Raw genomic sequence first — 26,968 nt, forward strand, 5'->3', positions numbered from 1 at the left:
AAAAAGTAACATGGTCAAAACTGGTTCAAGATGCGAAAGATTTTGTAAAGGTAGAAATGATCAATTTTGACAATAGATGGGTAAAAGTGAAAAGTAGCAGATGAGGCTGAAGCTAGGAGCCTGAGTGATTGAGAAGATGTTCCTTGACAATAATAGGCAAGTTTGGAAAAGGGGAAAGTTTTGGAGAAAGATAATGGGTTTAATATTGGATTTGTGGTGATTGAAATATCTTATGAGATATCTAAGATGTCCAATGGCAAATGGTGATTTGAGACTGTAAGTCAGGAGAAAGATTAGGACGGGATAATTTTAGGTGAAGAATCATCTCCATAGAGATCATCATTGAATGTATGAAATCGGATGAGATAACCCTTTAAAATAGTATAGAAGGAGAAGATAAGAGGACCCCGGCCGAAACTCACAATTAGTGGGAATGAAATGGGTAAGTTAACAACAGAGATTGAGAAGGAACAGTCAAACAGGAAAAGAGAGAATAAGTGTCACAAAAAACTAGGGGTAGCTAGTTGGTGTAAATAAGAATTGAGAAAAAGACATGAGCCTTGGTAAAGAATCCTTGGCAACTTTGAAGATAGCACTTAAATAGAATGAGCAACTACGCCACGCAATTCAAAAAAGCTTAGTAATTATTAAATAATGTGGTCTTATGCTAGGCAATATGGTGAGTTTTAATTTCCACCTTTCACTGGAGTATTTATTTTAACGTTTATTCATTCAATAAACATTAAATCTTTCTCTGTGTGAGACACTCTGTTAGTTAGCAGTGTACCTACTAGGGAAAAGAACAATTCATGGTATTATGTAAAATATAAGTTTTTTGAGAGAAAAGATTTTTTTATTTTTTGCTGAGGCAATTGGGATTAAGTGACTTGCCCGGGGTCCCACAGCTAGGAAGTGTTAAGTGTCAGAGGCCAGATCTGAACTCAGGTCCTCCTGACTTCAGGGCTGGTGCTCTGTTCACTGTGCCACTTAGCCACCTCAACTTTTTTTTTTTTTTTTTGTCTTATTGAGATATATATATATATATATGCCTAGTATAGGATTTAATTGTAGAACATCATAGACCATCAATAGGTGAATTGATTTGCATTGAATATGCAAAACGTATCATATCGATGGAATAAACTAGCTACTTTGGGATAGAATGTTCGTGTAATAACAAAAAAATCAAATAAACCTTTGGAAGATTTAGTGTTTTAGCACTTCAGCTGGTATCTTGAAGAACTAGCATTTCTTTCCAGTAGGCAAATATGTGAGAAGAATGGGGACTAGGAATAGGATGTGGTGTGAGCAAAGGCACAAAAGTGGAAAAGAGATTTTGTTTGGGAATACAGTATTCTTGAATGACTAAAGCATGAGATTCCCATTTAGAAGTAAAGAAAGAACAAACTATAAAAGTAAGGGCTTGAAGAGGAGAGGCATTTTGGAAGACTTTGGATGGTTTTGAATGTTTGAATTTTATTTAGTAAAGTTAATTGGATTTTACTTAGGCTATGTGAAATAATTGGATATTTTTAATAGAATGATATGATCAGAGCAATGCTTTAGGAAGATTAATCTGTCCAGAAGGCCCAGAATGGATTATCAGAGAAAAATGAGGAAACATGGATACTTAATTTTATATAGGACATAGCTTGGACATCTCTTTGAAACTTGCTAGTCTTCCTTGTATGATAGCTATTTTTAAATTTCCTTTCTCCCTAACCTCTTCCTTTCTACCTACTGCCCTTTAGATTTCAAGTTTCTTGAGAGTAGTTCCTTTTGTATTTTTCTTTGTGTATATTAATAAGCACCATATCTCGCAAAGGGTAAGAAACTTAGATATTTGATGAATTAAAGTATTGCAGTAGTCTAGGTATCAGATAATTAGGGCTTAAAGGATGGTTAGTGGTATTTAACTGGAAGGGAAGGGACATAGAATTTGAGAGAAATTTCAAAAAAATTTGTGAGAAATGTTGGGAAGAAAAGTTTGTTCCATCAAAGTCTCTGATGTGACTTTTCTTAGTTGGGCAAATGTCTTTTGAAATATATAAATAGGGGGTAGCTAGGTAGTGCAGAGGATAGAGCACTAGCCCTGAAGTCAGGAAGACTTGAGTTCAAATGTGACCTCAGACAGTTAACACTTTCTAGCTGTGTGATCCTGGTCAAGTGACTTAACCCCAATTGCCTCAGCAAAATAAATAAACAAACAAACAAACAAACAAATAAATAAATGAATGAATAAATAAATAAATAAATAGAAATGGGGTGAGGGGAGGGTAAGAGGAAGGTATCTGTTCCTTCTTGTTGAAATTTCCATACTGAAAGGGGAACTGACCCAAAGGTCTAAAGTTAAAACGGACATCTTTCCTTGCTAGTGAGAAATTGCATTCTACCATTTTATATGAATTTATATGTGTTATAGGAAAATTGTATGGTTGATAATAGTAAATGCAACTTTTTTTAAAAGTTTAGGATGATGTGGGATAAGCTAAGAAAACCAGATTTTTTTGTATATTTAGCTGAAAATAGTTCATTGTAAAATTACAATCAGAGGTTTTAGAATTATATAAAATTGGAAAGGAATCTTAACAGCCAATCTATTCCTATTTACATATATGAAAACAGAGGCTCATAGAGGTTAAGTGATTTTCCCACGATCATTTGGACTTTTGACTCCCTCAAAGCACATATTCATGCTGCTTCTTTTGGTATCATGAAAGATTTCATATCAGGCCTTTTCTGACCAAGAAATATGTCCATTTGCTCCAAGCAATCAAAGATATACTCCATTCACTTCTATTCCTCTTTTCATCTTTTTTTTCACTCATATCCAACTCTTCTTAATTCCATTTGGGCTTTTCTTGGCAGAGATACAGATGAATGATTCACGATTCTCTTCTCCAGATCATTTCACAGATGAGGAAATCGAGGCAAACAGGGTTAAGTGACTCATCCAGAGTCTGACAGATGGTATTTGAGGCCAGATTTGATTTCAGGAAAATGATTCTTTCCTGACTCAAGGTCCCAGTGTTTTATCCATTGTGCCACCTAGCTACGCCTTTACCATCTTTACCTCTACTTCATTCATTTGGTCACTCAAACTAACAACAGACTAAACTTTTACTTTTCTCACCTTTAGCAGATATACAATCAGTTCTCTGGTACTATATATTCTTTTTTTCTTTCCTACTTCTTTTATATTACTGATTCTCAAAAGCATGGCCAACAGTGACACAGGTCATTTACTTTTTTTTTTTTTTAAGAAAATAATAATAGCACTTGAAAGTTTTCAAAGTGCTTTTAAAAAATTATCTCATTTGAGCTGCATGATCACTTTAGGAGGTAGGTGCTATTGTCACTATTTTATAGATATTAATCTATCCTCCATTCAGCTACTAAAAAAAGTGATTTTTTTGTAAAATGCAAGTCTAATCATGTCAATCCTTCAACCCCCTTAATAAACTCCAGTGATTTTCTATCGAATTTAAGAACACATTTTATTGACATGCAAAACCATACATGGGCTAGTCCCTCCCATTACCAGTCTTTTTGTATCTTACTCCTCAATTTACTCTTTGATCATTGGCCTCCTGGCTGTTCTGCAAATGAGACACTTCATCTCTCAGCTCCAGGTGTTCTCTCTGGCTGTCTCCCAGGCTTGGAACACTTAGCATCTTCTACTCCAATTATTAACTCCTAGCTTCCTTTAAATCACGAATAAAACCCCATCTTCAGGAAAGCCTTCCCCAACTGCTGTTAATTCCAGTACATTTCCCCTGTTAATTATTTCCTTTTTATCCTGTATATATCTTGTTTTCTATTTGTTTGCATAGTCTCCCCCATTTGATAGTAAGCTTTTAAATGGCAAAATCTGCCGTTTGCCTCTTTTTGTGTCCCCAGTGCTTAGCAAAGTACCTGGCACATGGTAGGAGCTAAATAAATGTTTATTGATTGATTCAAAGGCTAGAAGGCAATGAGAGCTAATATGTTCTAAGGGAGGGAATTTTTGTGGATGGTGGAAGAAATCTCAGTAATAGATTCATCAAAAGAGAAAATATAATACTAGGGATTTATCTTTCTTCAAAGATTTAGTAGTTTTAGGTGAAAGAGGAATCTTTAAGAGGCAATTTTATCTGGAGCAGATGCTCATCATAGGAGCAAAGATTTAGAATTTGAAGAGTTGGTAAAGGCCATCTAGTCCAATACCCTTGTTGTACATATGAGAAACAGAAGAAAATCACATGGGTAGGGAGTGGCATAAAATTCAGGTTCCCCAATGCCAAATTCAGTACTCTTTCATTGCTTTGTGCTGTTTCCTGAAGATGGGAATGCTAGAGTGCGTAGGATATAAAGGGGAAGTTCAATCCATGGAAACACATTTCTGAATTAATATATATATCTTTCTGGAGCAACAGGAACCAGGGTAGGTGTGCCCTAATAAGGGGTTAGAAATGTCTTATTGTTTTCTGCTCTTTCCATTTTTCTCAGAAGCTATTCTCTATCTTATTTTTGCCATTCTGTAGCATATAGAATTCTTTACAACTGTGCCAATATCAAGTACAGTATATGTCTTTATTTTTCTTTTTAAACATATCCATCTGAAAGACACAACCCTGTTTCTTCATTATATGCTCTATCATTACTTTGATTTTTAATTCTGATTATTTGATTTTTTAAAAAAGATTCTCTGGATAGATAAGAAACAATATAAGCTTTATAAGTTTCAGTCATTCACTCACCCAGGTCACTAAATTAGGGAACACACACTTTCCAAAGGGCTGACTAGATTAAAAAAAAAACAAAAAAACTGTGAGAAAGGAGTTGGAAGGGGGAAGTGAGGAAAATAACTCATGGAGAGAAGGAATAAGGTAAAGCTGAAGATATAGAAAAGGACTGGGCTGAAATAACAGTAGAGGGTGGGAAGATAGAATAGAAAGGAAGAAGAGAATGAGTGAAGGGAAAAATGGCTTGAAGAATGAAGAAGCTAACAGAGGAGAAAAGTAAAATAGAACAGTGGGAGAGGGGGTGGGGAAGCAGAAAGAGAGCTTTGCTGGGATTAAAACTGACCTGAAGTAAGGAAGTGTCCATCAATAGAAGCCTCACAGACAGCTGTTGCCATGAGAGCTGGCACCTCAACAGAGGGCAAGTCAGGTTTAATTAGTTAAATAACATTATCTGTAACCAATGGGAATGGGGAAAGCAGAGAGAATGGAAGGGGCTGTTGACCCACCTCCTTCCTTAGAGAGAATGAAAGAGGAAAGGAACAAGAGACATACAAAGCTTTGCCAGGAATTAAAGAGACAGGAGCCATTTCCTTATTCTGGACCTCATGGGACTCCTGGTCTTTTCCATTCACCAGTTGTATTTTTAAAAGGAAATAATACAGCTCCGGTGAGGCCAACTGGAATCCAATACCTATTCATTGCTTAGGCCTGAGCTTAAGCAAAGAATAGATTTACTCACCTCCTTCCCCTTTGTCTTGGAGCTGGCCTCACAACAGGAGCTCCTACTTAAATCTGAAGTATACTTCAAATGCCCACTTAGAGACCTGGAGATTCTCTCTGGTGAAGCAAGGCAATGAAGTCAAAAAATGTTTCAATAATTCCTCCAAATCAGAATTTGGACTTTACCCTGAGACTGGGGTAGAAAATATCTACTTCATCCTGGCCATGAGGTGCCTCTGCCCTCTACCCCACTCAATAGCCTTGGAGATACCCCATTATTTTGTGAGGAAGCAGTAGGAGTAAAGCCACTTATTTATAAATCATTAATTTATTTCACATAATTTCATAGGTTTTTTTGGTTTCTTTATTTCTATCTCTTTATTTCAAGAAATAAGAGAATCAAGTTCACCTTCTTGACTCCTTTAGCTGACCTAATAACAACTAGAGGTTTGGGGATAAATCAGATAACTGTAATAAGATAGCCCCCTTTCCATACAGAATGTCAGAAGGTCCTAGATTTGTATAATGGCAAAGAAAACACCTGAGATGGGAAAGAACAGGGAATGAAAATTTCCTACCTTTTAAGGCTAAGATAGAGAGAGGGAACATTCCTATTCTAGAAGTTATAATAGTTTTAAGATTGGACATATGCAACATTAATACCACATGCTCAATTCAGGCAAAGAACTGTAGACCAGAAGGGGAGAGGGAAAGTTCAGTGAGTGGTAGGGCACATAGACTGCTTGTGCTAAACAATCTGAATTATAAGGAGCAAACAACACAAATGCAGGTCAAAACACCTTTAATGATAGAGAGAAAGACACTAATATCTCCCCTGTCTGCCCTGCATATTTCACTATGTTAGGAATCTCTGGGGCCTACAGTTTTAAAGAAGAAGCTGCCATTCACATCCCTCGATGGCAGGACTCCTGATAACTACTCTTCTTCTGGAGGTCGTTTCCACATGATCCTATGTTAAGAGTAAATACTACATCTCGTCTGTTACAGGAGGAAGGAGAAGGGCATACATCTCCAGGAGCTGGTCTCCAAAGTCTGGGTCTCTGAGACAGCCAGATAGTGATGAAGACACAAGCCCTGGTCCATGGTCCATGGGGAAGAGGAAGAGTTTAGAGAGAAGAAGGGTATTAGGAGAAAAGTGGGATCCAGGGGAAGGGGAGAAATCTAATAAACTGGAAACATACCAGTTTAAGGGGACTTGTTACACTGCCCTCTGTGCACTGTTGCACCTTGTGTCATTACTATAGTCAAACATTCTCTAGAGCCATGCAATCTGGATTGAGACTCCCTCCTTCAGATACGTATCCCAAATCCAGAATGACAAGAGTTCATATCAGGTCCAATGTTCTTCTTATTACCCTCATGTCCCTGTATATGAACCACCCACCCTAAACCCTCAACTAAACTGCTCCTTCCAGAAATGAGTCAAATTTGCACCCCCAAACCCTACATTGGGAAAGCTTCAAGATGAGAAGCTTGCCATTCTCCAATGCCTCTGTGAGGCCACAGTCAGGAGAAGGCAGGCTGATATGTCCTGCCATACCCACCAGGCTGCTTTGCTGAAATGTGGCTCTCGAGACCTGTGGGTTAGCATGCCCTTCATGTCTTCTCATCCCACCGTGCTAAGCCACGAACCACTGCAAACTGCTGGCACCTTCTGGAATAGGGTTGAGGGGCACTGCAGTTTGTTACTTCTCTTCTCTGCCTGGGTTCTGAGGTACAGTTTTGGATGCAGGAGGCTGGAATATGAGGGGGGTGGTCTTCTTGGCCTCGCTGGATCCTACTGCTGGAGATGACTTCCCAGACACAGTTCCTGGACCAAACAGGGCAGGTGTTGCCAGGGCAGCAGTGGTGGCAGAGGTGGAGCTGGAACCCGGGGGTTTAGAGGCCAGGCCACTTGACAGGAAAGCTGTGTACTGGTTCCAGAAAGATAGGGGGCCCACCCCCACCAACTGGGCAGGGACGTCCTGGGGCAGGAAGTCCTGTAGCTTGACCCGGCCACCAGAGAGGAGGGGCATGGGGCCCTCCAGGGACAGATGCCGGCCCCTTTGGGCTGGGCTGCAATTCCAAACGTGGGTGCTCAGGTGCACCTGCCAGGAGGGAAAGGGAAAGGAAGAGAGGAGAGGGAAGGTTCACCCCTGAAGAAGCTAGAGAGGGTTCCCCTTGGGGAATAGAAGGCCTTCTAGAGAACTGTGTTTCTCACAAGGGTAGAAGGGTGAATGAAAAATTCCACAGGGGACTGTCCCCTGCGGATACCACGATCTCCTATGCATAGGGGGGCTGGAGAGGATCTTTGGGGATATAATTATATTAGGGAGCCCCATGTGTTACTGACAATGATATAAAGGGGCAGGTAAAATCATAAGGGTTCTTCTATGGAGCCCCCACCCTCTGCTCCTTGGTTCAGGAAGCAGTAGGTACAATTAGAGGGTTCACTGGATTGCAGGGTCATCTTTCCTACCAAAAGGACAGAAGCCTGGTGTAGAGATTGAGGCTGAATGGCCTGGGGCCAGGGCGAGTGAAGGTACATTCTGAGGACCATGGGGGGCAAAGGGCTGTACCTGATGGTGTGCCAGCAGCATGTGCTTCTTGAGGGTGGCCCGCTCAGGGAAGCCCTGCTTGCAGATGCTGCAGGTGAAGAGTGAGCCTTCCTTGCTGTGGGCCTTGTGATGCTCCTCCAGGGCTGCCTGGCTGGGACAGGACTGGCCACATACACCACAGGACCTCTTACTGCTGCTGCTCATGCTCTCCCCATGCTCTTTCCTTCTGGCCTCCTGCATGCCTTGTCCCTCTGCTATGACAGCACTGACTACTTCTCCTTCTGGAGAGAGCAATGAAGTTGGGCTGCTATTCCCCTCTGCTTGTCCATCCCCCTCAATGCCTCCTGTAGGTTCACTGCTTCCATGCTCTGTGGGCTGAGGTTCCTCCAGGTTGCCAACTAAAGGCAGGGAAGGTTGTTGGGCCAGATTCTCACCACTGTCCATCTCCTTTCCAGATGCTGCTGCTGTTGAGATTGCTGCCTCATCCTCTGGACCAGATGCTTCTTCTGAATCCCCCCTCATGGAAACAGCCTTCTCACCACCACTCTCTGAGCCCCTCCCTGCCAAGGAATCCTCATCTGTTATATCTTCCTCCTCTTCTTCTTCCTCCTCCTCCTCTTCTTCAGACAGTTCCTCCTCTGGGGATCCCTGCTGCTGTGGTGGCGGTGGCTGCTGCTGCTGCTGCTGTGAGAAGACTCCTGCCACTTGTGGCGAAGGCTGTTCGGCTCCGCTTTCCTTTGTAGCTACCCCACCTTCAGGCAGCATGGTGCCCCCATTGGGGATCTGCCCACCCAGGTGCATACGGACATGCTGCTGCAGAGTGACAGCATTAGTGAACTTCTTCTGGCAAATGGGGCAAGAGTTTTGGGCCCGGGCAGCTGGACTAGCTTTATGACCTACAAAGTGGGCCCGAAGATTGCCCCGAGTAGAGAAGGCCCTACCACACACTTTGCATTTGAAGGGTCTCTCCCCGCCGTGCTGCCCATAATGGAGTCGTAAGGCTCGGGGACAACTCAGCACTCGAAGGCAGATAACACACTGGTTGGGGCCTGAGGAGGATGAAGAAGACACTGCAGGGGCAGAGGTGGTAGAGGCCCCTGAGGCAGTCGAGACGGCCCCGACAGCTCCCTGGCCATCAATCTTTTCCACCAATTGCTGCAACTTGGAGGTCTCTGAAGGGGAAGCCCCCAAGGGTTCTAGCACATATGGGAAAGGGAAGCCACCAGTGCTCTTGAAATGGTTGGTCAGCAGGGCCCAGCTAGGTAAAGATGTTACTAGTTTACTCAGTTGCATCCTAGTTGCCGTACCAGTTTCTGCTCCTCCAGCAACAGCTGAGCCTTCACTTCCAGGTGGGGTGTTCTCATCTGCTTTGTTTTTTGGTTCCACTGCCTTCATGAGCACAAACTTGTTAAAGGCTGGGAGCCCTGGAGCTGTGGCCGTGCCTGCAGAGGTGGAGAGCAGGGTTAGGCTCTCCGTGGCAGTGAGTGCTGTGGCTGAAGCTGACAGTGGCTTACGTTCAGCACCCCCTGAAGTAGCTTCCTCCTCAGCCTTCTCTGGAGGCACGGACATACCATAGGGGAGACCACTACCTGTAATGACGTAGTCCAGGTGTTCTGGTACTGGGTGTGGGTTCATTTGTACATGAGGGTACTTTTCTCGGTGGCGGTGGAAATGGACCTTTAGATTGCCTCTGGTGGTGAAGCGGTTGCCACAGACGTTGCATTTGTAAGGTCTCTCACCCGTGTGAGAGCGAAGGTGGATCTGTAGGGCACTGTCACTACCAAATACCTTGGCACAGAAGCGGCACTTGTGTCGCCCACCAGGCTTCTCTAAAGGGCCCATCACTTCTCCATAGCCCAGCTCACCACTCCCATTCTTCGGTTTCAGAAGACCTGGGGAAGATGCTGCTTCCAAGCCCCGGGCTGCCCCCAAGCACTGCGCTGCCAGCAATCCTGTGGTACCAGGGAATGCCAGGTGGGGAGAGGTGATCAATTGGTCGGTGGTGCCTGGCAGTGCTGGGGAAGGGTTTGGAGTAGGGGTGGTTTTGTGGCTTCGCCCCACCGTGCTGCTAGAAAAGGGGTGCTGTGTCCCCAGTGGGTGATAAAGGTGGAAGAAGGCTGGCTTAGGTACTTCTGTCCCAGAGGTGGAAGAGGAGGAAGAGGAAGAAGATGGTGTAAGTGTTTTACTTGCTTGGCCAGGCTTGATGGGACTGAAGAGGGGTAGCAGGGTCTTGGAAGATGTAGTTGCACCTGTACCAGGTAGTTCTGAGGGACTGGCAGTAGCACCCACTGATTGACCCAAGGAACCCAGCAGGAGCACTTGACGGCAGATCTGCTCTGTCATCTGCATTTGATGGATCTGTCTCTGCTGCAGGACCCGGAGTTCCTCAAGTATCAAGGGGATGTTCAAATGACCACTACCTGCTCCAGGAGGAGGGGGAGGAGGTGGTGGTGGAGGAGGTGCAGGGGTAGACTCGGAAGCTAAAGGGGTTGCTCCCAGCTTGGGGCTGGCCAAAATCAGGCCCCCACCACCACCAGCTGAAGTAGCTCCTGTGGTGGTGATGAGAAAGTGGTCTGAAGATTCTTCTCGGCCCCGTTCTGGCCCCCAGCTGGTATCTGTGGGTACCGAGGGCCCGGGATCAGGTGGATTGCTGTGTTCTGTATCCATAATCTGAGGGCTGTCTTGGCCTTCTGGTCGAGCTTCAGAAGAGGAGGAGGAGGAGTTTGACCTAGAATTCTCTTGGCTCCCGAGGATGACCATTACTGGGGGTTCAGTACAACACGTATTCTGATGAGTGAGGAACTCAGTTGGATCAGTGAACTGGGCACAACACTTGGCACAGACTTGGGGCTGGTCCTCGTCGCCAGTGTCACCTGAAAATTGGAAAAGGAGATTGGGGAGGGAGTAAGGATGGGTGAGAGAAGAAGAAAGACAAGAGGCTGTGATTAACAACCCATTCAACACAGCTGGGGGGGGGGGCGGGAGTGCTGGAGGATTGGGCAGGCAAAAGAGTAGTCCGAGCACCGCCCCCGCCCCCACTCCCCCCACCTGACAGGGAGTATATACTAGGATTACCATCCCGCCAGTACAGACCACCCCATGGCTACAGTCATGCAAGAGATACCCCATACATCCTTCCTCAGAGGCGCCAGGAGGTGGGGGAGGGGGCAGCGTTATCTCCGCAGTTAGGTGGTGGAAGGAGGGGAGGGAAAGGGTGGAAGGAGCTACGGGGGAGGGAAGTGGGGGAAGAAAAGAGAGGCGGGGCAGTGGCCTAAGGGAGCTGGACATTGAGCTCCCCTCAGATCGTAAACCCCCTCCTCTGGCAAACATTATCTAGTCCTCCCCTTTCCTCCCTCCCCCGCCCATTCCCTTCCTTTCCTTTTAACCCCCTCCCCAGGCCCCAGCTCCTACCGCACCTCTGGGCTCAGCCCGCAGTTCGCCACAGGGTCCCCCTGGACGAGAGCTCCTCCCGGCCTCGTGCGCCATGGTGGGGGTGCAGGAATTGGGGGGACAATGGGGATGGGAGTGGGGGAGGGGAGGAGGTGGCAGCGGCCGCGAGAGCTGCGGCAGCCTCTGCACCCAGGCGTCTTGACTGCAGAGATGGAGCTCGGCAGCAGCGAAGCAGCTACGGCGAGGGGGGCGGGGAGGAGCAAGGGGAGCGGGGGAGACAAGCAGGGAAGGGAAGGCGGAGCAAGAAGAAGAGGAGGAGGAGGAGGAGCTGCTTAGGGAGAATGCAGGGAAAGGGGAGAGGGGAGGAGCCTCTGGGGAGAAGAGGCGCGAGGAAGGAGGGGTCAGAGCTTTTAGAGGTAAGAGCACAGGGGGAGAAGGGGAGGTCGGAGGAGAGCATCCTTGTGAGGGTCTTGAGCCCAGCCAGCAAATTAAGAGTGTCCCCATGATTAGGGGCTATACTAAGATTAGACCCTTTCCTTCTTCCAGGGCTGGTCATCCACACCTCCTTACCTTCCTTTTCTAGGTAATGACCTGACCACAAGACTACAGAACACATTTGGACAAAGCCTTACTTATTATTAAAGGACTTCCATGAACTGATATTTTCTTTCAAGAAAGGATCTTATGGACCAGGAAGGCCTGGACTTGATTACTTTTTTCCTCCAGAAATCTCTGGTGAAAACAAATTTATATACTCCATTAATGTTTTCCCATGGTAGACTGTTTTCACAAAGAATGATGGTTAGCTTTCCCCTTATGGTAGAACTTTAAGATTTTTTCAGGGCCATTAGGTCACTGCTACTTCCTCTTTGTGAACACCCTGTCTTCTCCCTAAAGAATACCTGAGTGTAGAAATCCTGTAGGTCCCCCAGGAAAAGCCCACTTCCTGAATTAAGCCAGGTTTCAAGAACAAGCAACTTTCTATTCAATAGTTTTATTCTTTTTAGTTTTAGTTTTTATTCTTGGGCCTGGGAAAATATTAAGATAATTATTGAGAGGAAAGGCTTTGATCTGGAAATGGTTCTGAGAAACGGCAGGGCAGATTTCTCTCTTTGGACAATAAAAAAACAACAGAAGGCAAAGAATGCAGAAGGACCAAGTAAGTGATTTGGCTGGATTATGTGATTCCTGAATTCTGTGTTTCATGATATACATTCTGCCTATGTTTCTAGAAGTTGCTAGTACCTTTCAAGAGGGAACTTATTAGAATCATTAAATTTTCAAGTTGGAAGGGATCTAAGAAATCATTTATCTTGGGGGGAAAAAAAATTACCCTCTACAGCCTACAGCAAGGCTTTTTAAACTTTTTCTACTCACAATCCATTTTCGCTCAAGAAATTTCTACATTACCCCAGTTATATAGATATATAAAATAGGTATACAAATCAAACATTTACTGATAACAAATCATGATTTTGCAACCCTTACTTTCAGTATGTAGTTAAAACCCACACTTAAGAAGCTGGGCTCTACAGCATGGACAGTAAGTTGTATGACTATGAACCTTGCCCCAAGAGTCAAAAGGTAGATGTTCAAATCTCAGTTCTGAGACCAACTGTGTTATACCTTGTGAAGTCACATTCTTTTTGTAGCATTTCCTTGAAGATCTCACCAAACATAAAGTCCTTTTTCAAACCCCTTAAAGTGTTCCTCCAATGTTTGATCCTCAGCCTTTGTCCATACTTACCTAGTTAGCAATTGCATTCATAGGCCCCTCTCTTCACCTTCAGATAGTGTCTCTATGTAGATACTTTTCAGTTCTACATTTTATAGGCTTGACCTTCTGAGCAACAGGATATTTGAACCTGAATTTTCCCCTGGGACTCCAAACTCCAGTTCCAAACCAAGCTCATATTTTTCATGAAACCTTTTTTTTTTTTCTTATTTCTGTCATTAGCACTATAATCTACCTACCAATGTTAGAAAATGTGGTGTTATCTTTGAATCACTCCCTCTTCTACTTCTCGTAGCCAGTCAGTTTTGAGTCCTGTGGGTTTTTTCTTCTCTTATAGGTTTCATCTGCCTTTCTGTAATGTATTTCATCTGCCTCCTCTCTATTCTCACTACCACCCGCCCACACAGGCCCTATTTCCTATCCACTTGGATTATTGCAACAGCCTCCTAATAAATCTAGTCGCCATTCTCCCCTCCCTGTGACAGTCTTTATACAGCATAAGATTTATTTGCTTTATGAATAGATATGGACTTGTAATTTCTGTTGCCTAATGAACCAAGTTAAACTACTATTCTTGCATTCAAAGCTTTCTACAGTTTAGTTACATTGTACCTTTCCAATCTTTTCTTATATAAGTCATCCATACATATCCTAACTTTCAGTCAAACTGAACTTTTTGCCATCCCCTGTATATGCTTCATTATTTAATATGTCCATGCCTTTGCTTATGTTTTCACTCAAGCTTGCAATACTCTTTCAGACAGTTACAGGTTTAAACTTCCTAACCTCCACTGAACAATAAAAATAGCTTCTTTTACTCAGGACACTTCATACTTGCCAGTTGTAACCAAAGACATGGTGGGTTAATGGCAAAAGTTTTGGCTAAGGATTCCTATTTTTACTACAACTGATGGTAGATCCTTTATTATATAGCTTTAGGATTGATTGATGAGAAGAAGCAGATCCTATAGATTTAGGTGGTAGAGAAATTCCTGAGAATCCTATCTGGGGGGACAGGAATTGGGTAAAATCTAGAATGCACAAAAAATCATTGGCAGAAGAAACGACCATCAAGTCTACATGTCTGAAGAATTATACCTTTGCGCTCTCTCTAGGACAAGAGTTTATTTTTTGCTTTTTTCCCCCCCGGAACAGTACTTGATTACTAAAAAAAAAAAAAAAAAAAAAAATTACTGAGGGTAGATCTCACCCTTAAAAGATCTATAACAGACCACAAAAATTGAAAGATAGGAATAATGGAAACAGTGGGTTTTTTTTAGAATTATGGCACCTCCCACCCTGAAGGATGAAGTAATGGACAAAGGTGGCCAATGGCTTTGCACAATTCCTGAAGCTAGTTGCCTCCAAAATTAACCAGTTTCTTCCTTTACTTCCTGCAACTTTCTCCTTGAGACATTTCACACCTATTGTGTAAGGAGCCTAAATCCTGATCCAGATTGCTTTTTTGGGAACCAACCCTAATTAAGGGCAGGTACCTTGGTTATTAATCTTGGTCTAGTTTATTTGCACCTGGTTTCAATAGACCCATTTTTTCTGAAGAGCCCCTTAAACATCTTGCTGTAATCCAGGGCAGGACAGGAGTTTTTAAATTGGCAGGCACAGACTCCCAAGACATCTATGAATAAATTTTAGTGGGTATATGAACATGGATGGAAAAAAAATGTCTCTATTCTCACTAACCTCTAAATGAAATTTTTTATTTCTTTCAATTATGGATGTAAGCAACCTATTATATTCTGAAGAAAGATTCAGTAGGCTTTGACAAAAGGGTCCATGATACAAAAAGGTTAAGAATCTGTTTTAGAAAGAAATTTAGAGGAGGAAATGGGAATGATCTCAGAGATTCTGAAAGCTGAATTGCAACTAAGATAAAGAAGCAGTTCTCTTCACTAGAAATCTCATTCGTGCTTCTACGCATTTGCCTAGGTCAACCCCAGTGCCTGGACCATACAGGTACTCCAACATCATCTTTCAGAATACTTTATTCAAAGCTCAAATTAGTTTCCTAATGGAGTTTGTCTTTGTCTGACAACCCCCCTCTCCTCCCTTTTTTTTTTTTTTATTTCATTTACCCTCTACCTGGTTTCATATTTATTGATAAATGTGTCCCTCCCCACCTATATCTTGTCACCTCTGCTGTAGTATGGTGACAAATGTTTCCCTTTACAAGCTACGTGGCTTGTGTAGCCTCTCTGAGCCTTGGGTAACTTTCAAAGGCTGGTCTATGATAGATTGCCATTTTACCAGATATCGGTGGCATAGATCTGGTTGAACATAGATTAAATCATTAACATATTCTCTCTTCCCATCCCTCTTTCCCAATTCAAGCAAAATGTCAGTTTTTTGAGAACAGAAATTGAATTATTTTTTTATCTTTGTAACCTAAGTAGTTGGCATTTAATAAGTGTTTGTTGAATTAAATTTTTGAGTATGATTTTATTCATGTTACTTTATCCCTGAGTTAGTTATTAAATAGAGATAATAATAGTTGTCACAATTTACTCATTAAGCGGAGATAATAGTTGTTCTACCTCAAAAGAAATATTGGAAGCTAAAATGAGACATTTTACTGTTTCAAAAGACACATGATTTATTTAGTGTGCATGTTCTTTTCACAGAAGTAGACTGCAAACCCTTTCATGTTTTAGAGCAGGGTTTATAACCTGGTGTCTATTCATTTAGGAAAAAAAATTGTTAACTATTTCAGTATCATTAATTTCTTTTGTATTAGAAAACATTATTCTACTATAACAGTTTATACAATGACAACACTACTGTAGAGAAAAAACACTTTGAAAGATAAAAGAAATTCTGATCAATGTAATGATAAACCATGAATCCAGAGGCCTGAAGATGAAACACCAGCTCCCTTCACTGCATCCTTTGCCCTATTTCCCCATCTCCTATTAGAGAAGTGATAAACTTAAAATGCAGAGATCATGCAGAGTCATAGTGTGAAATTTTGTTTGGCTAGGTTATGCATGTTTATGATGACATGTTTTGTTTTATCTGTTAAATGGGAAAGGACAATGGGAGAAACAGATTGTTTAAAGTAAAGAAATTTATTCTTAAAAAAATAAGCAAAAGTATATTGTGAGTGACTGCACAAAAAACTTCACTTAGAGAGTAATCTTGGCTAGATTGTTCTTCAGATGACAGATATAGAGAGGAGTGAAAATAGGATAAGAAAAGAAAAAATCTTCAGTGAGATATACATAAAACATATAAATGTTATTTTCAGTGTTGAGCATCATGAATTTGGGGGCTTATGTGATAAGTAATCTTCATAAAAGTTCTATGCTTTGTTGTGGTATGGAGAGTGATCCTGGGTTTTCAAGAGGCTATATCTGAGGAAAAGTCTTGTTGATATAGACCAAATATTGTGGAAATTTTGAAGATGCTCCCTGGGGTGAGGAAAATGATTTTTTGGGGGTAGGTGACTATTGTTGTTTCACTCACAGGCACAATTGAAGAAATGCATGCCATGAAAATGGAAAGGCATAAAGTTAGGAAAGCCCAATTCAGAAACAGCAAAGGAGGCCAGTTTGCACAGAATGTAGAAAGTGCAAAAGAGAATTATGGGACCTAAGTCTGAAAAGGAGCTCTTTAATCGCTAAACTGAGAAGTTGTTATTGACCTAGGAGCAATGAGGATCCACCCCAGATTGTGGAATAGGATAGTGATATGCTCATACCTGTGTTTTTAGAAAGGATGTTTGGTCTGCCTGTGTGGGTGATAGATATGGGGGGTGGGGGGCAGGAAGGGGAAGAGGGGGAGAGAGGAGGGAGGGGAGCCCTGAGGGAGATAAATTAGAAATATAAAATGCTAATTGTAACAGTTTATTGAATCACATAGGGTTTGCAACCTGTCTAGATGGAGGGAGTACTCACATCTAGGAAATTATAAATCTTCTATACACTGAAGTATATACATGTGTGGTAACATACTTCTGTCTTTTTGTTTCCTTTTAAGACTCAGCTCAAATCCTACCTTTTACAGGTGACTTTTCCCAGTACTCCCAGTACTAGTTGCCTTTCCCTCCCATATTACCTTCTACCTACTCTGTTTATATCTTATAATAGTAATATCTAGCACTTATATAGTGCTTTAAGATTTGCAAAAATGTTTTATACATATTATTTCATTTAATCCTACAAGGACCCTGAGAGGTAGAGACTATTATTATCCCCATTTTACACATGAGGAAACAAGTTTACTAAGGCTGAGAGACTTGCCTGTGGTCACAGAGTTTGTAGTGTCTGAGGTAAATTTTGAACTCAGTTCTTCCTGCCTTCAGGTTTTCCTGAGACTAGTTATTTACATGTTGTTTTTTCCATTAGAAAGAGAGCTCTCTGAGGGCAGGGATCATTTTTGCTTTCCTTGTCTCCTAGAGACATAGAGCTAATTTACTGTTGATTTAGTAGGCAGATCAATAAAAATGATCATACTAACGTGTAAAGACCAGAACATCATTACAATATTGTTGTATTATTTTTCATAATGCTTCCTTAAAATTGGATGGGACTAGTACTTAGGACATGTCTCTATTAGAAGTCCCAATGGATTTGGAATTGTTACTGGGAACAAGAACCACATTTCTGATTTCATTGGAACTCCTGCGTAAAGAAACTCCCTTTACCAGTGTAGGTCAGCATCTTCATTCAAGTCTTTTTAAGAATTACCCAGAACACAGAGAGGTTAAGCCACTTGCCAGTATTTATCAGCAGTAGGACTTAAACTCAGGTTCAGAGTTGTAAAGCCCTACTTTTTTGTCTGTTTCATTAATGATACCAAATCTCTTTCCCATCATGATCTTTGAATGATAGGGTTTTGTTGCTTTGTTTTCAAGCCATAGAATCATGGGATTTTAGAATTGGAAGGGACTTAGAGATCATGAGGACAACTAGGTGGTATAGTATATGGAGTGCTGGGACTCATAAATATCATCTTCCTAATTTCAAATCTGGCTTTAGACACTTATTAGCTCCATGACCTTGGACAAGTCACTTAATCCTGTTTGTTTTAGTTTCCTCATACATAAAATGATCTGAAAAGGAAATAGCAAACCACTCCAGTATCTTTGCCAAGAAAACCCCAAATGGGTCACAGAAAATCAGACACAACTCAACAAGTAAAGATTATAGAGTACTCTATCCACTTCCATCCTCTCCTCTTACAGTCAGGGAAATTGAGAAGGTAAAATGATTTGCCTATAGCCACACAGTTAAGTTTATGGCAGACAGGGAACTAGAATACAAGTTTCTTGATCAAGCCCATCTGATTCAAATGCTTTTGCTCAGAGGATTTCAGATAGTTATCGAAACTTATGTGCTCAAGGTGAATCCCCTTAATTGGTGCTATAGTCTTTTGATTCCATGGTTAATCCAGAAAACCATATTGATGGGGGGGAAAAAAAAGATTCATTCAATTCTGAAATTCAGTCCAAGGATAAGTAGTCTACTGCATTTTTCAGAAGAAACTGAAGCTCTAAGAGGTTAAGGGTCTTCCTCAAGGTCACACAGCAATTGAGTGGAACTAAAGCTAGAATTCAGGTTTTCTAATGCCACTCTGATGCTTTTTGAAGCATAATGACCCTGCCCTCCTTTGCTAAAATGAGAGAAATTGCCTTATGTGGCCACCACCTGTCATTTGCTCTTTATAGTCAGTAAAGGAAAGGAAGTCAGATGGAGGCCCTCTACTGAGCGTTTGTTAATTAGCATTGAATATTTGATCTCAGGTTGCTGTTTTTGCCAAGTCTTCTGACAAAAAAGAAACCCTTTTCTTTTCATCTTCTCCAGGGAAACACTGTCCCCTTTCTTACTTTTTAACTCAACTTGCTTTCTGATCCGTAAGTTGATCTGTGTTCTTCTTTAAGGTAAATTTAGCCTGTGGTGAAAGGTGATGGATCAACAGCTTCTTGTAAAGAGAAACACTATTTCCCAGCATTTTGGAGCTGGGGGGTTGGGGTGGATAGGAACTTTTTTTCCCTGAGGGGCCTCGGTTTAGCCAAACAGACACTAATGGAAACCCAAACACAAATAAGTTAAAACCAGATGGTATCCCTATTTAACAGATAAGGTGAAAAAAGTCACTCTGGGTTATGTGGAAAAAGAAATAACTAGCATTAGAACCTAGAAATCACATTTTAATTTAGAAAGGAACCTAAAAGGTTCCTTTTTGGCTCTTTAACTATGCTCACCCCCATTCATCTGCTGTTTTGAGTTTAGATGAGAATGTTAGGAGAGAAGGAAAGGTGAGATGGGACCTCAGAAACTCTTTATGCCTGGTGGGAAATGTAGGAGAACCTACCCACAAACTTCTAAAGAAATAATAAAGGAAACTTGGAGAGAAAAAACAATAAATAATTGGATCCCCTGTCAAAATTATGAAGTAAAAAATATGAAGTCATAGGTAGTTTTCAGCACCCCCAATTTCCCTTCTTCCTCTCTTCCCATTCCTATCTTCCCTTACCCTCCCGCCAAGACAAGGACTCAATGACCTTTGCTCTTCTCTCCCTTTAGCTCTTCCAAGCTAAAGACCTTGGAAAAAAGATCTCAGCCGTTTACACTTTGGTGAGTATTTAAACCATGGGTCACCTTTTTCAGTTGTATTTGTACTTAAAGCCTTACTTATCTCTAATTGTACCAAGGTTAAAGGAATTTCAAACAGCAATCAGTAAGTAGGGGATTTTTTTGGGGGGGGGTGTGGTACTAGGGGAACAATTTTAAGGCTCTTGAAATCACATCACATATTAAGCTTATACAGAATAAATCTTATACCGAACAGGTAGCTTCTACAACTTTTTGTCCTTCAGAAGCATAGCTTCCTCTCACTTCCTTAATTTCTCTCTCTGTTTTTCTCTCTCCCCCATCTGCCACAATCAATAACTATAACAATTTGGAGTCACAGATTAGAAAAAGCCATTCCTACCCTTATCCTGATGGAAAAAAAATACATATCTATCTTTAGAATCTTTTCTAAACTAACATTATACAATATTGTAATTCTCAGGATCATCACACTTTTGATTACATACAAAACTGTGCTTTTAAAAAAATGCCTTTTTGGCAGGAAGACTTGATACTCTCCTCAGAATATAGGACTATTTCTAGTTTATTCTGGCACTTGGAGGCAGTTGTGATCTAGCCAGAGTTAAAGAAACATAAGCTATCAGAACCTATAATGGGGTTTGATAGCATCTTTACGGATCACCTAATCTAACCCCTTTATTTTTCTATTGAAAATATTGAGCCCCAGAAAGAAGAAATGTTTGGTCCCAAGTCACATAGTTTGTTAGTGTGACTTACCATGACTCCAAGTCCATGACCATCCATGATGGGATGTTTTTCCACTAAGTTTCTATTCAGCAGACTTGAGTCTTTGTGCCAGCTCTGCCATTGCCATTAATCCACTAGTTCTGGGGTATATTATCTCAAGTCCATTCCTCTCTCTGGGAGGAATCTCTCAGATTATCCATTTGTGGAATAATGGTTGAGAGAAGGAGGCTGTGAGGTAGGGTTAGGGAAATAGAATCAGTGTGCTCTGAGCTTGTGAATTCTATGATTTATGATATTTCTAATCATTAGGTTAGGTCCTTAGAATTGAATAATTAGAAAATATTTTTCCTTTAGAAAATAAAACAAATAAAGCTGTCAACACTGATTTTTGTATATTTTCCCTTTCTGAATGTGTGGTACATGTTACCTCTAGGTATCTTAGTTGTTATCCTGTTTGTTCTCTCTCTCACTAAATAACTGGATTTCTGGTTCTTTCTCAGTTGTATTATTTTATACTCCTTACCCCACCTCCCTCCAGTTTCATCCCTTAGATTTTCTAATGCAGATTTCTAGTTTAAAAGCAGATCTCTTCTCTGAAGTTTCACCATAGTGAGCTATTTCACTTTCATCCTCGATGTGCAACATTTACTATTTTTGGTTGGTGCCTTGAGCAGGAACTTTTGGGCAAAAGAAAGGGTAGAAGAATGCCTCTCCACAAAATTCTTACTTCCCCAAGATATTAGATGATATGGGCAAGGCTCTAGGATTTGAAAATCAGAGCTTGATGGGAAACAAAAAGAACTAGGATAAAATCCATGTTCCCAATAACACACTAAAAATGCTTTCTTGATGTTTACTCGCAGGACAAGAATTTCACATGTATGTCAAAAGACTAGGTATTTCTCAAATTGTTTTGGGATTTACAAAGGCTTTCATAAAGCTAGAAAATGTCATTAGGGGAAAGAAGTTACTGGGGAGAGAAAAAAAGATGGAAGGAAAAATTAGTATTCTAAAATTAACAGCCTCAAAATCATATAAATATAAAGAAGTCCTTACTATATAACACAAGGAGGAGACTGAGCTAACATTGCAAAACATAAAGCACTATATAATAGTTACCTATTAAGATCAATATACATATGTAATATATGCAGGGTGTCCTAAAAACCTTAATGTCATTTTAAGCTTTAATGACACAATTTTCCAATAGTTTAATAACTTTAAAATGACATTAAACTTTGGGATACCCTGATCTCTCTCTCATAGCAATCTATATATTGTTTTTCTTTTCTTTCTTTTTTTTTTTTTTTGCTGAGGCAATTGGGATTAAGTGACTTGCCCAGGGTCACACAGCCAGGAAGAAATGTGTCTGAGGTCAAATTTGAACTCAGGTCCTCCTGATTCCAGGGCTGGTGCTCTATCCACTGCCCCACCTAGCTGTCCCTATTTCTTGTTTTTCTATCTTCTCAGTCTTATCTCTCTATTATATATACTGTGTCTATATGTTAATAAATATAATATATATATTTAATTGGAAGTGGTCTTAGAAATAATTTTGTCTCATCCTTTATTTTACAGGAAGAAACTGGACCAGAGAAAGAAAGTAATTTCTCAAGATCACCCTGTTATTTCATGGCAGATCCCAATTCATTGTTCTTCCCATTGCACCATGCTACTTCCTGTGTTATGGCCAAAACCTGTTTCCCTTCCTCCCCTCCCCTCCCTTTCAAATCTATCTGTTCTGCCTAAACCTGGAATTTAGATTTTCTGTTTCTGTCTGGCCCTTGCTTGATGTTGTGGGCAGAATCTGTGGAGATAGTAAACTAAATCCTGATGATAATATGAAATGCAAAGGCATCCACTGCATTTAGGGAGAACCCAGGAAAATCTATGCAGCATTATTCTAGGGCAAAGGGCCATTTGGATTCTTTCAGAGAGAATTGGATTCTTCTGAGTAAGATCTGTGTGCAGGGTTGGAGCACATCATAGGAAAACCAGGCACTTGCCCTGTGTCTTGTAAAGTAACAAGAATTCAGAACTTTTCTTGTGATGGAGAAGAAAATTAAGCAACAAGAGTCCAGAATTCTGTGGAACTTGGTCTGGTGATCTGGCACCATTGAAAACTGCTTGATCTATTTTATGCAAGCTGCTCATGACCCCTTCTTTAAAATTTATTTGGAAAGCAGAATTCACAGGATTTACCTCTATAAAATATAAGAAAAAAAAAAACCTTTTGTAAACTTTATCAGTATCAATAACACAGTATCAATAAATAATAATGACCATAGCTAACATTTATGCAGTGTTTTATCATGTATTTATCAAGTGTAGCATACCATGCTAAGGGCTTTACAATTCTCTCATTCTTAACAATAACCTTGTAAACTAGGTGCTATTATTATCCCCATTTTACAAATGAGAAAATTAAGTAAAGTGGAAGTCAAATGACTTGCCAGATTCACATAACTAGGGTCTGAGGTCACATTTGAACTCTGGTCTTCCTGATTCTAGACCCAGCCCTCTATTTATTGTGTTACTGAGCAGTCAGTTGTTCATGTTTAGGTGATTCTGAAGAGAAAGCACTTAGATAAATTGCAGTAATTTGGTGCAATCCCTTCCCTTCTCTTTAGTCTGTCTGACTTTGTATTTCTGGGCTTTTCTTAATCAAAGACAACACTAAGAATGGAGTTATTTCCTATTTCATACCTTGTAGTGATGCTTTATGTGACATCACCTACACATTCTCAATATCCAAGGTGTATTGAATGAAACAACTGGAAAGAGCTAAAAGTTCCACGCTGGGTAGTCACTGGAGACTTCTTTATGACGCTTTTTGGTAATAGTGGTTTTTCCTTGAGCTGTTTGGTACTGAGAGTGAGTTAGATGTGAGAAGGAGGGCTATGGTTGACTCCAGGGGTTCAGCATCGCTCCACTATTGAACCAGCAGGGGAGCTGGGCTGTGAAATGATTCCTATCCTCCCAGGGAGGTCTCCTGTAGAGCATAGGGAAAAAACAACCTGCCTAGAAGCAGCACTATGAAGGACTAATTTGGCGTAGGATTGGTAGGAAGCCATAACCACTCTACTACTAAATACGGACACAGCAGGATTCTAGGAAATTTTGGAACATCTGAATTGGGCCTTCCATAAGAGCCTGAAAAAATTCAGTTCACTCAAACCACAATCTGTCTGCCAAGGAAGGCTGTTCCACACTCAGAAGCCCACTGTGAACTGATCTGTGTGACCCCTAGGTCTTTTAGCTAGCATGGAGGGGAGGGGAGTTTAACCTGTGAATAGTGCCAGGGTTTTTCAGACTCAATTCTTCACTAAATAGTGTTCCAGGAGACTTTTTTCCCCCATGGAGTCCATCTTATAAACTCAAGCCAAACTCACCAGAGTTCCTGAGTTCTGTTCTTGATAAATTTCCCTCTTGTATTGTGTCATAATGGTTGCCATAAATGACTTTTGGGCCAAAACACCAGATTCTTTCATGATTTCAGTAAGTCATCAGAGAGATCTTGAAAACCAAACATCAGTTCTTCCCACTAAATATTTTAGTAAATTTTGATGTAGTGAACATTGGAATAGGAAGTTAGGACAGCAGCATCTTGTCCTATTGTGTGATTGAGAATTATAATCTCTCTGGTAGATGGTATAATGCCTTGCACATAGTAGGCCCCCAACAAATATCTGTTGAACTTAATTCTCTATTCATAAAGTAGAAATAGTAATAGTTGCCCCTGCCCATAGGAGTATTGGAAGAATACAGAAAAGATGTAAAACAAAAACTCTTAGTTATTTAACAGAAAATATTTTCCCAAATCAAAGTTTGTTTGGTTTTTCTATAATTGTGGCTAATGTGATAATATACACATATCCATATTCACTTTTCCATAAACTACATCAGCAACTAGATTTGCAAAATCCCCCACTTTTCCTGTCCAGGCTCTTCTGAAACCCTGTTGCACAAGTCTAAACCACTTACTCTGACTGACCTCCTCTAACATCCACCCCGAGTGACACAGATACACACCAAAAGCCAGGTCTGATTCCCACTGTCATAGATAGGCACTCTCCCTTGGGGGAGTCCTTCTGATCTCTTCTCAACTCAACAATGAGAAACTTTTTTTCTCCTCCCTCTCAGGGGAACACGCACGTTTTTATCCAACTCATTCTCCTGCAACCCAACTCCCCATAAAGAAAGGGGGAAAAAATCCCACCCCTAAGAGACAGTCTTCAGGTCTGAGGACGTTACTTAGCAACGGCACAAAGACCAGCCAGCACAGGGGACATGAAGGGAAACTCTTTGGGTGGGGGAGACAGAGCCAGTTTGGAAACTCCATTTTCATCAAGAGACAAACAACAGGAAAACAAAAAGAGAAGCAACCTCAAGGAAAGCTGAGGGGGCCCACTCCCAACCCCAGGTTACCCCCAGAAACCCACCAGCCTTATTTCTTAACTCCTGTTCTTATCATAAATGACCAGGTTTCTCTTACCTTGTTACTGGATGTCAACCTCTGCCCACCTCCCAGGTGCTCTCCCCCAGCTGCTAGCCTGCTTTTCTGAGCTTGGTCCCCCTTCTCATCTTTCCCTGGGACACCCACCGTTCTCAGAAGCGGTGGAACCGTCGCAGTCCGAGATTAACTGTTGGGGTTTCCGTTGCTTTCTTCGAGACATGCCCAGGCCAGAGAGAGGTGGGGAAGGGAGGGGCGACCGTTCACTTAGTTTCAATAAGGGTGACTTGGTCCTGTCTCCCAATTTGGTCTGGAGCCAGTGGATGCCTCTCCCAGAGCAGGTCACTCTAAAACAGAGGTTCTTCCTCTACAAAGATAAATTGACTCTCTTTCTCTCTCTCTCTCTCTCTCTCTCTCTCTCTCTCTCTCTCTCTCTCCCCTCTCTCCCTCCCTCCCTCCCTCCTCTCTGCCCCCCTCTCTCCCCCTCTTTCTTCTCTCCCCTCCTCCCACTCACTCAATCTCTTTACTCTCTTTTCTTTCTCTCTCCACTCACTCAATCTCTTTACTCTTTTTCTCTCTCCTCTCCTCCCCTCCCCTCCCCTCCCCTCTCCTCTTTTCTTCTCTCCTCTCCTCTCTTCTTCTCTTCTCTCTTCTCCTCTTCTCTCCTCTGTTCTCCTCTCTTCTCTCCTCTCTCAATCTCTCTCTCCTCCCTCTCTCCCTCTCTCTCTCTCTGTCTCTCCCTTGCTCTCACTCCTCTCAAGTCTTTAAAGGGGAGACGCCCCCTTTTTTTCTTCTGCTTCTTCCCCAGGCTTCAGCAGCTCCTATTGTAAAAGCAAAAATCCTAATCTTTCCGCACACTCTTTTCTTTTGTACTGCAGTGGAAAGGATTTAACCCATTCCTCTCTAGGAGGGCTTCTGTGTCCTCCTCTCTTCATGATGTCCACTCTGAGTACTTTCCCTGGCTTTTTGCCTCAGTAACTCTTTCTCTGAGATCTTCCCTGTGCATTTTGGTTCTGTGAGGAATCCTAAATTGAGAGTTGCATTGTGGCTGAATAGTAGTCACCCTAGTCTAGCCTTATAATATGGCTATTTCTAGGGGTGGGAACTTTATGAAATTTTGAAAGTGGATGAAGATAGAAGTCAGTTGCATTAATTGAGAGTAAAAAGAATCTCTCAAGAGAATTTAGAGACTTAGAAAAAACAGTAATTGTCACAACAAGGTCCACAGGTAATTTCACCAAGGGAAATAAGTGATAGACATGTAGAAACATTTGAAATATGTAGGTGTGTAGATTTTTCCTCACTACATAGACTGCCTGTATTCCTGGATTATAAGAGCAATAATATGGAAGATGGTGTAGACTTATTCTGTATAACTCCAGAAGACAGGATCAATAGGTAGAAGTTACAGGAGCAAGATTTTGACTAAATATAAAGGACTTTCTACCAACATAACTGAATAGTGATGAAATGGGCCCTCCTTGAAGTAGTAAGTTCTCCATCACTGCAAGTATTCAGACATTCAAAGAATATTATTTGTTGGAGAAATTATAGGAGAAGATTCCTTTATGGGTAGGAGCTCTCTAACTAGATGGTTACTCATAATTCCAATACGCAATGATGCTCAGATTCATCTTGTCTCAAATTTCTTGTCTCTAAAATGGGATGTTCTGGACTAGATGATTTTGAAGACCCCTTCCAGCTCAAATATTCTGATTCTATGATTCTATCATTTTCTCTTTTGGCAAAAAACCAAATTAACCAAATATTACTTAGCTTATAAATTCAGTCAGTGCTAATTCATTGTTGTTGTTGTTGTTGTTCGCTATCTTCTGATTGTGCTCTTCTTCCTGAAATTTGTACAAAATATTAAGCTTCTGAATGTAGATGACCTTCATCTTGCAGCTTTTATGCTTGGGTCACCCTTATTCTTTCCCCCCTTCCCTATTTCCAACTCCCTAAATCTTTAGCTGATAGGAGAAGCTTTATCACCTTCAATTGAGAAAGGAGGAATTGTTCTCTTCTCTCTGGTATTTAATAAGGAGACTTTATCTTTGCTTTTCTTTGAAGGTGCCCTCAGCCACCAATGG

At 41.4% G+C, this 26,968-nt stretch overlaps 1 protein-coding gene and 1 long non-coding RNA gene across 7 annotated transcripts; one reads left to right on the plus strand and one right to left on the minus strand.

The window, feature by feature from the left end:
- Positions 1-3,926: 3,926 nt before the first annotated feature.
- On the minus strand, positions 3,927-25,288 carry SALL2 (spalt like transcription factor 2). Of its 4 annotated transcripts, none has more exons than XM_031955013.1 (3): positions 25,029-25,288; positions 8,024-10,875; positions 3,927-7,552 (listed from the first exon to the last, which is right to left on the minus strand). In XM_031955013.1, exons 1-3 carry the CDS (start codon positions 25,099-25,101, stop codon positions 7,151-7,153), a joined length of 3,327 nt encoding a protein of 1,108 aa, XP_031810873.1. In that variant the 5' UTR covers positions 25,102-25,288; the 3' UTR covers positions 3,927-7,150. The 4 variants fall into 4 exon arrangements, with proteins under 4 accessions (XP_031810873.1, XP_031810874.1, XP_031810876.1 ...); XM_031955014.1 differs by lacking the exon at positions 25,029-25,288 and adding an exon at positions 24,921-25,001; XM_031955016.1 differs by lacking the exon at positions 25,029-25,288 and adding an exon at positions 13,367-13,427.
- LOC105749823 lies at positions 11,752-22,855 on the plus strand. Of its 3 annotated transcripts, XR_004232344.1 has the most exons (4): positions 11,752-11,808; positions 11,976-12,551; positions 19,670-19,720; positions 22,004-22,855. It is a non-coding gene; the product is annotated as an uncharacterized LOC105749823 (long non-coding RNA). The 3 variants fall into 3 exon arrangements; XR_001120714.3 differs by lacking the exon at positions 11,976-12,551 and having other exon boundaries at positions 22,004-22,853; XR_004232343.1 differs by lacking the exon at positions 11,752-11,808 and having other exon boundaries at positions 11,819-12,551; positions 22,004-22,853.
- Positions 25,289-26,968: the final 1,680 nt, after the last annotated feature.

The sequence above is a fragment of the Sarcophilus harrisii genome, chromosome 2 (assembly GCF_902635505.1).
Source record: "Sarcophilus harrisii chromosome 2, mSarHar1.11, whole genome shotgun sequence".
Classification (NCBI taxonomy): Eukaryota; Metazoa; Chordata; class Mammalia; order Dasyuromorphia; family Dasyuridae; genus Sarcophilus; species Sarcophilus harrisii.

Excerpts from the sequence above, each read along its gene's own strand:
- SALL2 (XM_031955013.1), bottom strand. The coding sequence starts at position 25,101 with ATGTCTCGAAGAAAGCAACGGAAACCCCAACAGTTAATCTCGGACTGC. Across the intron at positions 10,876-25,028 it reads TTCCACCGCTTCTGAGAACG|GTGACACTGGCGACGAGGAC; the intron begins GTGGGTGTCCCA and ends TCCAATTTTCAG. Across the intron at positions 7,553-8,023 it reads TGCTGCTGGCACACCATCAG|GTGCACCTGAGCACCCACGT; the intron begins GTACAGCCCTTT and ends CCCTCCTGGCAG.